The sequence below is a fragment of the Nerophis ophidion genome, linkage group LG13, assembly GCF_033978795.1.
Source record: "Nerophis ophidion isolate RoL-2023_Sa linkage group LG13, RoL_Noph_v1.0, whole genome shotgun sequence".
NCBI lineage: Eukaryota > Metazoa > Chordata > Actinopteri > Syngnathiformes > Syngnathidae > Nerophis > Nerophis ophidion.
The window spans coordinates 44,103,973-44,116,891 of record NC_084623.1 but is presented as its reverse complement, the minus strand read 5'-3'; the positions used below and the strand labels follow the sequence as shown (position 1 = coordinate 44,116,891).

Sequence of the window (12,919 nt, the reverse complement as noted above, 5' to 3'; positions counted from 1 at the left end):
GAGGTGATTTAAGAAGGGAGTCAAAGAGAGGTTCTAGCTCCCTTTGGGGCTTTCAATATTCTCTCTAAGCCAGAAGAGTCTCTCTGGAGAGATTTAACTTTCTGTGTCCACTTTATTAAAGCGCTTACATATCAGCAATTACTCGTTTTGGAAGAATGCTTGCCAAAGCATTGTGTTTTTATCATTATTTTAATTAGATGGCACATTACCCTCCGTTGGGCTTTGTTGCACGTCATTAATGTGACTTTTGCGAGAGAAACTTCCCTATCCTGATAAAAACACTGAGGGCCTGATTTGCTAAAAGTTTTTGTGCACTTGAACATGTGTACACCACATGCAAAGCTAAACCACTAAACGTGTACAAAGTAAATTGCATCTGTTAAGTGAGCACTCACCACTGTTTTGCGAGCACTATTTGGTGTTTTGTTTCACGCTTGTCAGAAGCACGAGTACAGTAACAATTCCACACATAGCTGCAGGATCAGTGCTTGCGCTGCACAGACAGGCTATGGACTGTATAGAATCCTCCGTCCTACGTGTGTCAACATTTTGGTGGATTGTCAGAAAGAAAAATTTTAGGTGTATCATATATTCAGCAATTTACTTTTATAATTTCATTGCTACTAGATGAATAACAAAATTAATTAAATGTCCACGTTTTGGTGTCTGCTGGCTTTTTTATATGTATATATAGGTGTCAAATAGATTCCTCATTGGACTGTACTTTTAACATTTTATTAGACACGGCTGGGAATAAAAGAAGATAAACACATATTGTATTCTTACCTTAACCAACCATGTGCTGCAGCACTCGACACTGCTGTATTAGTATCTAAGCCAGCGTTCTCAAATTTGCGGCCATATTTTGTCGCCCCCTACCTTACACCATAGTTTAGTGTCGAGTATGTGCTGCCTCTAATCCCTGGGTTGTTCATTCATAGATCAAATCCCACTCGACAAATCACAACCGCATTCATGGTCTGAACAAAAAAATTATATTGCAACGTATAACGGTAATTCATCACAGCAATTACAGGAATGATAAACTACAACTAAGTTAACGCTTAACAAATAATTAAAGCACCGTTTTTTACCAAACATGCTGGGAAACAGAGAGCCCTCCCAGTGATGGGATATGTGATGGTTCCTACCATGTTTAGCAGCACCTTTTTGTTTGTCTGTTTGACTTTTGTTGTTTGTGAAATGGGACCTATGATGATTTAAATCTGCCTTTGCAAACTTTCTTGTGGTGTAGATAGTAGAGATATATTTTTGCATACATCCTGCTCCACAGTCACATTTATAACTCGTTTTTGAGTCTGTCTGCAGATTGCGAATAAAGCACCACCCTCTGAAAAAGTGACATTATTATCTTTTGAGAATTTACACTGTTTAAATATATATCTTGACAATTTCACTGCTAATTTTTTAGACACAGTTGAAAATAAACCTTATATAGAATCACCTGGTCACAACATTAAGTACACCTGCACACTCGCTGATCGATATGGAGATACATTAAAAAAAGTTTATTTTTTCCTGTTGTTTTATGCACATACCAAGATTACTTAAAAATATATAGATGATTAGAATAGAATACTTTATCCTATTTGTTTTGTGTTCCCACAAACTCAGCTGGCCTCATACAGAGCTTCTATCCCTCTTGCTGATTGCTTTATATTAGGTACAAATAAGTACGTCCATCTTGCTGTGACTTCACAACTTAGCCAGACTGCAAAACCCTGCAAACAGAGGCATCCAAAACTTTATGCAAGTTTACGCCCCAATGCATGAACCGTATAATATGATGCTTTAACATTGTTTAACGCGAGTATCCAACATTCTAACATGTATCATTCAGAGCAGACAAAATTTATTATAGGTCCTCTTTAAGCATGTCATGTTACAATTGATGCTTTCAATTTGATGTGGTTTTCATTTTCCTGAGACGAGTAAAATTGGTACTGTTTTGAAGTAGAAAACAGATTACCCAGTGTTGAAGAAACTGATGTTTGACCAAAGAGTTTTGTTCAAAATATGCATTCTAATTCAAGCCAAAAGTTTATGATATCCTCCAAGCCAAACAAACACAACTATAAATTTATGAACCTTGATTTGTACAGAGCGTCAAAGAAAACCTCCATAATATATTTCTACAAATGGGAGGGTATAATCGACCATCCAGCCAAGTAGAAGCTGAACTTCAAATCTCTTTCTTATATTCTTGTAAATGCTTCTAGTTTTCTAGCTGTAAAAATGTCTGCCACCGTCCTCCTGCTGTTACAGAAGACATTCAACCTTGCCCTAAAAACAAATAATGACATCCAGCATGTAGGTTCCCATTGGTTCATATCAATAACGGTTACTCTGATGTCTTTGATAACTGTGTGTGGGATTCTCAGAACATGTCAGGAAGGGGAACGAGAGAAAACAAACTGAGCTCTGCATAAGGTCTGGTCACTCAGACTGAAGCCTTTCCACCTGCTTCTCACATTTTGAGTTAGACTTGCTCAGACTTTCACTCTTGGCCATGAATGGGATGCATGCAAGCAAGAAAAGAAGCATGGATGTGCATCTCCATCTGAATAATTTGCTCTGAATCATTGGCTTCCTACATCAGTTTAGCTTTACGGTATTTTTCCTATACCTCCTTTCTTTACATACAGAAAAGTGTAGCTATGTCAATGTTCAACTTCCAAAGGTCAGTGTTTCATAATAGGCAGGGAGACTCAATGTATTGTTTGGGTTTTTGCTGGTTGTTACAATTCTGCTTAATACATTTTTGTTTAGTTTTTTTAATCATATTCGAAGTGTGCCTATTAGCCCAGGATCTAAAGAATCAGTCCAATTCTTTGTTTTCCATACTTTGGGATTTTGCGTTATTATGTTCTGTTGAAATTGTGAAATGCTGCGTTGAATCAGGAGTTAACTATTTATCTACAAGACAATCTGTCTTTCAAAATGTGGTAGAAGCTCAACTGTCTGTGTTCATTTGTTTCTGTTTGTGCATCCCTTGCCTGCAGGTTACCTCATCATGACAGATGATTGGTTCTCAGAATATGTGTATGAAGTGGTGGTGGACAAGAAGTTCCTCTCTCCTGAAGTCCTGGAAGTAATGCATCAAGAACCTTTCGTACTTCCCGCTTGGGACCCAATGGGCTCACTGGCCTAAGTAGACACCCAAGTTTTTTAAGCCTTAACCTCTGGTCTCTTCCTTAAGCTGATTTTACCTCCCAACATTCCTTTGGAATAATGCCATTGTTCTCAATGAAATAAATATTTCTTTTTTTTCTAACAGACTGATTGTGTATTTTATCCGAAACCTACCAAGCGTCTCTTAGTTAATCAAGTGTATCAGTTGTGCACAGCTCCCACACGAAAAAGGGGTTTCTCACTGTTTCCGTCTTAGCAGGTTTCAACCAGCAATAATAAACACAGTTGTCTTTTTGCCATGTATCTAAACCCCAGAACATAAATTTAGTTTCAGCTTCAACAATGTTCAACACATAAAGTATGCTGAGTAAATATTTACAAAGTTGGAACATTTTAATTAACAGTAGCAGAAACAAATTTTAGCTTTAGCTTTCAGGTAAGTATCATGGGCCAATAGAGGCCTTTATCTGTAAGTCTTGCATTTTTACATTCAATACCAGCTAATATTGTTACCATGTTTTCCCATTTTTTTTGACTAAACCCTCCACATACCAAAACGTATTTAACACAAACTAATACCAAAGTAACAAATTCCCGAACTAATAAACCAAATTAAAATTTAACAACACAGTAAACGTAATCCTGAATACAAACAAACTTTACATAAACTTGGAACCATATATCAACAGCAATATGGTCTTACCGACTGTTTATTTGATCTTTTTGAGGATTTTTGTAAGGTTCTCAGTTGTTTTCATAGAGATAGATTGGCCATATCTAGTCACAGATAGACCAGACTGATCTGACCAATCAAAGAGAGGCAAAACGTCTTCTAAGACAATCCAAACAGTGCAGTTGTGAGCGATTAAATGTTCAGAGAATACAATGACCTGGATTAATGCGAACATCCATAACTGACCAGATTCAGGTGCCGGGAACATTTTTGACGTCTTTATCCAATTCATATGCTCTTTGTTTAAAACTCTGCTGGTAAAAAAGAAAATAACCTTAGAAGGGATAGTTCCACAGTTGTAAGGCAACCCAGAAGAAGTCTTGTTTTGGGAGTGTTAGAATACTATAGCAAATATACACTTAAATGCACTTAATTCACAGCTAACTTCATTTGAAGAACACACACACACGCACACTGCCTGACTGCTATTAATACTGTTTTTGAGACGTGTTCTTCATCCATCCATCCAATTTTTACCGTTTGTCCCTTTCGGGGGTGCTGGAGTCTATCCCAGCTGCACTCGAGTCGAAGTCGATTAATTCTTCCATCGGGGCTTAATTTTTGCAGAAGCTTGCTTGTGGGGGGTGCCTGCTCGGGATACACAATCGGAAATGTTTTTGGGGTAGCGAGACCAACGCTGTTACATTTAACCTGTTATAATAAATCCTTCCCGGTAAGGTTTATTCAGGTGTACTGGAAAGGAGGCTACACCGGATAGTCGAACCTCGGGTTCAGGAGGAACAGTGTGGTTTTCGTCCTGGTCGTGGAACGGTGGACCAGCTGTATACTCTCGGCAGGGTCCTTTAGGGTGCATGGGAGTTTACCCAACCAGTCTACATGTGCTTTGTGGACTTGAAGAAGGCATTCGACCTTGTCCCTCGGGAAGTCCTGTGGGGAGTGCTCAGGGAGTATGGGGTATCGGACTGTCTGATTGTGGCTGTCCGCTCCCTGTACGATCAGTGTCAGAGCTTGGTCCGCATTGCCGGCAGTAAGTCGGACAAGTTTCCAGTTAGGGTTGGACTCCGCCAGGGCTGCCCTTTGTCACAGACTCTGTTCATAACTTTTATGGACAGACTTTCTAGGCGCAGTCATGGCGTTGAAGGGATCCGGTTTGGTGGCTGCAGGATTAGGTCTCTGCTTTTTGCAGATGATGTGGTCCTGATGGCTTCATCTGGCCAGGATCTTCAGCTCTCACTACATCGGTTTGTAGCAGAGTGTGAAGCGACTGGGATGAGAATCAGCACCTCCAAGTCCGGGTCCATGGTTCTCGCCCGGAAAAGGGTGTAGTGCCATCTCCGGGTTGCGCAGGAGACCCCGCCCCGAGTTCAAGTACCTCGGAGTCTTGTTCACGAGTGAGAGAAGAGTGGATTGTGAGATCGACAGACGGTTCGGTGCGGCGTCTTCAGTAATGCGGACGCTGTATCGATCCGTTGTGTTGAAGAAGGAGCTGAGCCGGAAGGCAATGCTCTCAATTTACCGGTCGATCTACGTTCCCATCCTCACCTATGGTCATGAGCTTTGGGTCATGACCGAAAGGAGAAGATCACGGGTACAAGCGGCCGAAATGAGCTTCCTCAGCCGGGTGGCGGGGCTCTCCCTTAGAGATAGGGTGAGAAACTCTGCCATCTTGTGAACAAGACTCCTAGGTACTCCACTTGGGGCAGGGTCTCCTCCCCAACCCGGAGATGGCACTTCACCCTTCTCCGGGCGAGAACCATGAACTCGAACTTGGAGGTGCTGATTATCATCCCAGTCGCTTCACACTCTGCTGCGAACCGATCTAGTGTGAGCTGAAGATCCTGGCCAGATGAAGCCATTAGGACCATATCATCTGCAAAAAGCAGAGACCTAATCCTGCAGCCACCAAACCGGATCCCCTCAACGCCCTGACTGCGCCTAGAAAGTCTGTCCATAAAAATAAAAGTTATGAACAGAGTCTGTGACAAAGGGCAGCCCTGGCGGAGTCCAACCCTCACTGGAAACTTGTCCGACTTACTGCCGGCAATGCTGACCAAGCTATGACACTGAGTAAAGCCGCTGCTCCTCCACATCGAGAAGAGCCAGATGAGCTGGTTCGGGCATCTGGTCAGGATGCCACCCGAACGCCTCCCTAGGGAGGTGTTTAGGGTACATCCGACTGGTAGGCCACAGGGAAGACCCAGGACACGTTCAGAAGACTTATCTCTCCCGGCTGGCCTGGGGACGCCTCGGGATCCCCCGGGTAGAGCTGAACGAAGTGGCTGGGGAGAGGAAAGTGTGGGCTTCCCCGCTTAGGCTTAGGATAAGGGGAAGAAGATGGATGGATAATAAATCTTTGTAAAATCTCCCAGAAGACCTGACTTCTGAGTGTTCAACAAAAGAACGCAGGTAGAGTTTAACTGGTGCGTGAGGTCATCAGAAAATGTACACGTCACAAACGCAGTATGAATATAGTCAACAGAGCACATTATTTACTATAAATATTACAGTGAATGTAATGAAGTAAGTACTAAAGTGACCAAGTATTTTTTCATACTTATTCGGGACAAGAATATTGTGTTAAAAGTGTAAACACCCTCAGTGTATTAAACAAGAAATAGTATCTTATGCTCCGCCAATTTCTACTATGTTCCCACAAGGGTCGCATCACATTTTTTAATTGCATTTAGCCTCGTTTGAAACAGAACCATTTGCAAGTGTTTTAATATCGCCTTCCTTTACGTGCCTGTTTTTTGTTTGTTTGTGGTGTACCGCCCTTTGTTTTTCAACTGCAGTTGTTTTTAAAGTGTATGGTATGGTATGATTAATCTCAGGAATGCTAAAGGAAGTGAAAATTCGTACACATTTTGTCAGATCCAACAAATTCTAACGTGGGGTGCAAATATTTACGCCTCCCTTTTTAAAGGTCTGTGGTTGCACCACGTATTAGCTAAGCGTAACTGGCTGATTCATGTATTTTTTATCATTGTACTCATCCAGATTTGGAGAAATTACACATTTTCACCCACAATGACTTTTGCCTTTAACTTGAACTTCCCCTGTCTGATGATGCAAAGTTCATTTTTTTTATTATTACATTATTTTTGTTTCCTTCACACTGTTTGATAAACTCTTATCCCAATCTGTTTAGGTATTTTTATTCATGCATGGGCTTCATTTTTCACTTGTTTTTCCTATGCAATTGTAGTGGACACTCAAGGAGGGTGATATGTGCCAAAACTAAAGACTGCTAATAACTCATTTGAATATGAATGAGCAAAATGTGAAATCATTATTTAAAAAATAATCTTATACATCTAATTCATGACTGATATATTTAATTACCTATTTATGTAGTAAAATATAGATGTATTTATATTATTCATCACATGGTGAAAAGTGACTGTGAAATGTAGTTTAAACATTTAAAAATGCTTACATTAAATAAGTCTAAAGTATTAAATTATATAGTATTAAGTAATTGTAATAATGTGTAAATGAATAACTTGATCATGAAGACAAACTAATAATACATAATGCCAATATGATTATTGTTTAAAACTATAGCAAATACATATTTTAACAAATAAAACCATTTTAAAAAATGTTATACCATGTTGGTTTTTATTTATATATTTATTTAAGAACTGTCATGTGATTTTTTTTTTTTTTTTTATCAGATTAATCTGATCACCCTTTGCAATTTGGTTTAATCTTAATTATATACAGGTTATTACTCGCTCGCATAGTTTAGATTAATTTTAAAAATACCCCGATATTTGAACACATGCATTTTCATTGTCAGAATGTCATCCATTAAAATATATTTTTTTCATGTTTTATTTGAACGCGTGACATTTATTTGCTCAAAACGTTTTTGTCTAAAGTCCAGTCAGGGTGTATTTTGACCCGTCCTACCTTTCATGTGACCATCCACGGTTACAGTAAAGGAACATGCGGGGTCAAAATAAATTGTGTGACGAATCCGCGTACGGTGTGGATATAATGTGATATTTTTTTGTGATGAATCCCGTGAGTTAACTCATTATTTTTCACAGCATTAATGTATTTGCATTTGGCACAAATCGTCCATACATTAAGGTTAAAAAGCAGAATTAACTAAGAAAAAATTTTTTTTTAATTCTTTACCCTACACCACTAAATATGATAAAAGAATGTACCGTATTTCCTTGAATTGCCGCCGGGGCGCTAATGAAATTAAAACCTCTTCTCACTCCTCCGCTTACCAAAGGCATGCGGTAAAAGTAAGCATGCGCTAATTATTTTACAACCTCTTCTCACTCCGGCACTTACCAAAGGCATGCAGTACGAATTTGAGTGTGATGTAAGGATACAGGATAAAGAAAAAACCGTTATCATGGTCTTACCTTTACTTATAAATATAGTCCATGCCAGCTCCTTCTGATCAAAAGCATCGATAACTTGTTTATAGAAGTATTCCTTATCTTTCTCTAGTTTTAAATGTCTCTCTGTCTCGATGGAGATCATCCTTTATTACCTCCTGCTTCGATCGAAAGTCCAGTTTACAAACTGCTATCAGAAGGTCCGTCATATCCGTCCCAGCACATATCACGTGACTCATTGTCACTTCTTCTGCAGCCGAGTAGTCGCAAGAAGGATCACTAGCGCCCTCTAACACCAGGAGGCAGGAGTCATTTAATGACTCATATTTGACACACGCAGCTAGGTTATTGTGACGTCTCAAGCCGTCGTCTTGCGGGTTCCCAGGACCACCAAGGAAGGACATGGCTTGAGCAGTTTGACTTTGTTTATTTTTCAATAAAACCTCAGTCCAGGTCGCTCTTCCGCTCCTCCTCTCCGCTCGCTCGCCGTCTCCTTGCCGCCATCCAACGTGCCCTGCCTGTCTGTCGGTCCGTCGGCTCCACCTCTCCACAGGTACCGGTATAATAATAAAACATAGCTGCTTACTGTTCTTTTTAGCATACCGGTATTCAATAGCTTGGACCTTAAATCCTACTGAATAGCTCTTAATTTCCTCTTCACGAGTTTGACCCGGCGGTAATACTAAGCATGCGCTACTTGTTTTGCGAAGCGAGTTTGACCCGGCAGGCGCATATTGTATGCCCGGCGGCAATTCAAGGAAATACGGTATGCAATATCACAATATTGCTGGAGGTAATAAGCAGGTTTTTAAGACAATACATTGCCATGAAAAGGGTTGAAGGTTGAATCTAATTTGTCGATTTGTGTTCCAGTACTTTGAGAGGTTTAAAATCCAGTATGTATGTTGCTCTTAAGTGTTGTGTTCAGGTCCTGCTATGGTCCCAAACATTGGGACATATTGGAGAGGTATCAGTTCACTGAAGTACCCTTGAGCAGAGCAGTATGTACTCTCCATGAGTGCAAATCCTGTTTGTGCTTGTGTGCATTTCTGTCTACTCCATGTTGCTTGTTTAATACAACAGAAAATAACTTCTAAATTCCACCTCAGGGAAGATAACCATGCAAAAGAATGCTGAACAACGCAGAATTAGAACCTGTATACGCTCCTCGTGATGTGTCTACTAATGTTTTCTGTTTACAACTGCTAATGGAGTTATAGAAATAACCTGCCCCGTCTCATTGCCTTGTTCCATTCCCCCGCCTGTTTTGTGCGTCTGTGTGTGTGCGCGCATGCCTGTGTGTGGATTTGTGTGTGTGTGCGTGTTGCAATGAGGATTAACCCAGTGCTTCAGCTGATGCTGACTGGAATGAAGTTCAACACTTGCCACCCTGGATTCTTACAATAAAGGCGAGACTGGTAAGAGGACACAGTTTTGCTCGATGTCAACATGAGTGTGTAACTAGTTTGACCCTTTTAAACGTCATCACACACACACGGCTAAGTAGACTCTTGTACCTGGCATGGTGCCTTTTGGCTGCAGGTGTCAGTAAATGGGTTAGATGGACAACCTGTGACTTGTAATCTGTGACTCATCAACACACTGTTGACAATTAATGACGTCTACATCCACTTCTTGTATCCTGAAGGTCCTTCTTACAAGTATGCGCCAGTGAGTTTTGGATTAGGCGCCAGGATCCTGCATATGTAGATTTGGGGGGCCTGCATGCTGGAGCATGTGTGTTAGGCGTCTTAAGTCCAGCACAACACAATACCGTCAGCACAATACCCAGACGTGTGCCATCGGGTTTGGACCCTGTTGACAAGGCGACTCCATGCGCCTAAATCGTCATAGTAAGGTAAGAACACTGACTAACTGTCTATCTATAACTAACACCCTGACTGCCTGTCTGTACCTTACACAACAACTACTCGTCTATACCTAACCCAATAACAGGGGTAGGGAACCTATGGCTCTAGAGCCAGATGTGGCTCTTTCGATGTCTGGATCTGGCTCTCAGATAAATATTAGCTGACATTGCTAAACACGATAAGTAATGAATAATTCCGTTGGTAATCAGTGTTAAAAATAACGTTCAGAATACAAAACATTCTCATGCATCTTAATCCGTCAATCTGTTTTATTCCGCACCTGTTCATTAATGGTAAGAATTATTTTATTTATTATTGTTAACTTTAGAATAACAATGTTATTAAAAAGAATAATGGACTTATTATACTCTAAAAATGTTGGTCTTACTTAAAAATGCAAACATTTAGTTGTATTCAGTGTTAAAAAAAAATACTATATGGCTCTCACTGAAATACATTTTAAAATATTGGGCTTTTATGGCTCTCTCAGCCAAAAAGGTTCCCGACCTCTGCACTATAACTACTTGTCTATACCTAACACTGTACCTGTCTAAAACTAACACCCTGCCTGTCTGTCTATACCTAAGACTGTGGACTGCCTGTCTATATCTAACACTATAACTACCTGTTTATACCTAACATTATACCTGTCAATAACTAACACCCTGACTGCTTGTCTATACCGAACACCGTGGACTGCCTGTCTATTCCGAACACTACTACTACCTGTCTATACCTAACACTATACCTGTCTATAACTAACCCCCTGACTGTCTGTTTATACCTAACACTGTGGACTGCCTGTTTATACCTAACACTAAATCTATCTATAACTAACACCCTAACTGCCTGTCTATACCTAACACCGTGGACTGCCTGTCTATACCTAACACCGTGGACTGCCTGTTTATACCTAGCACTATACCTGTCTATAACTAACACCCTGACTGTCTGTCTATACCTAACACTGTGGACCGCCTGTTTATACCTAACACTATAACTACCTGTCTATACCTAACACTATACCTGCCTATAACTAACACCCTGACTGCCTGTCTATAGCTAACACCCTAACTGCCTGTCTATCCTGAACACGACTACTACCTGTCTATTCCTAACACTATACCTGTCTATAACTAACACCCTGCCTGTCCGTCTATACCTAAGACTGCCTGTCTATACCTAACACTATAACTACCTGTTTATACCTAACACCCTGACTGCCTGTCTATACCTAACACTGTGGACTGCCTGTCTATTCCGAATACTACTACTACCTGTCTATACCTAACACTATACCTGTCTATAACTAACACCCTGACTGTCCGTCCATACCTAACACTGTGGACTACCTGTTTATACCTAACACTATAACTACCTGTCTATACCTAACACTATACCTGTCTATAACTAACACCCTGACTGCCTGTCTATACTCAACACTGTGGACTGCCTGTCTATACCTAACACTATAACTACCTGTTTATACCTAACACTGTACCTGTCAATAACTAACACTCTGACTGCCTGTCTATACCTAACACTAAAACTACCTGTCTATAACTAACACTATAACACGTCTATAACTAACACCCAGACTGCCAGTTTATACCTGACACTATAACTACCTGTCTATACCTAACACTATACCTGTCTATAACTAACACCCTGACTGCCTGTCTATACCTAACACTTAACTACCTGTCTATAAATAACACTCTGACTACCTGCCTTTACCTACCACTATAACTACCTGCCTATACTTACCACTATAACTACCTGTCTATACTTAACACTTAACTACCTGTCTATAACTAACACCCTGACTAGCTGCCTTTACCTACCACTATAACTACTTGCCTATACCTACCACTATAACTACCTGTCTATACCTAACACTATAACTAACACCCTGACTGCCAGTTTATACCTAACATTATGACTACCTGTCTGTAACTAACACCCTGACTGCCTATTTATACCTAACACCTTGACTACCTGTATATACCTAACACTATACCTGTCTATACCTACCACTATAACTACCTGCCTATACCTAACACTATAACTACCTGTCTATAACTAACACCTTCATCATTTTGCTACTAAAGCAGCGTGTGATCATGTCAACAGATAGTTATTTCATTTAATATGTAATTTTCTGTTTGCATTATCTGAAACTGCATCACAAGTTGACTCCCACTGCTCCCTTGATCTCCTAAAATGTTGGCAGAAAGCCAATCCACTTCACCGGAATCCATGAATAATGAACATAATAAGCATGTTGTCTTTTCATTTGCCTTCAAACATGACTGGAAAGTATTCACAGCGCTTCACTTTTACCGCATGTTGTTAAGTTACAATCTTACTCCAAAATGGAATAAATACATTATTGTCCTCAAAATGTTCACACAACACCGTGTGATGACAATGTGAAAAGGTGTTTTTTTGGGGTTTGCTTCTTTTTTTAGAAATGTGGGCAAATTAATGAAAAAAAAGAACCCACTAAGAAACCAAATGTACATAAGTATTCACGGCCTTTGCTCAATACTTTGTTGATGCACCTTTGGCAGCAATTACAGCCTCAAGTCGCCCCAGTCTGAGTCCAGGAGCGCTCTCGAGCAAGTTTTCATCCAGGATATCTCTGTACATAGCTGTAATTATCTTTCCCTCTATCCCGATTAGTCCACCCACTTCCTGCCGCTAAAAAAAAACATCCCCACAGCATGAGGCTGCCACCTGCCTCTGTAGGGATGGTATTGGCCTGGTGATGAGCAATGCCTGGTTTCCTCCAAACATGACCCCTGGCTTTCACACCAAAGACTTCAAATATCTGATTG

At 40.3% G+C, this 12,919-nt stretch overlaps 2 protein-coding genes across 2 annotated transcripts in view; both read left to right on the top strand.

Moving 5' to 3' along the window:
• LOC133564594 (bleomycin hydrolase-like) overlaps nt 1-3,295 on the top strand; it is a 39,585-nt gene extending 36,290 nt beyond the window's left edge. Inside the window, exon 12 of the mRNA XM_061918993.1 lies at nt 3,024-3,295. Within this exon, the coding sequence (XP_061774977.1) occupies nt 3,024-3,172 (149 nt within the window). The 3' untranslated portion in view covers nt 3,173-3,295. The remainder of the gene's footprint in view (nt 1-3,023) is intronic.
• Nucleotides 3,296-9,531: 6,236 nt separating this feature from the next.
• The window catches only part of LOC133564592 (sodium-dependent serotonin transporter-like), a 66,188-nt gene continuing 62,800 nt past the window's right edge, over nt 9,532-12,919 (top strand). Inside the window, exons 1-2 of the mRNA XM_061918992.1 lie at nt 9,532-9,626; nt 9,857-10,066. The gene's annotated coding sequence lies outside the window, so the exon portion shown is untranslated. The remainder of the gene's footprint in view (nt 9,627-9,856; nt 10,067-12,919) is intronic.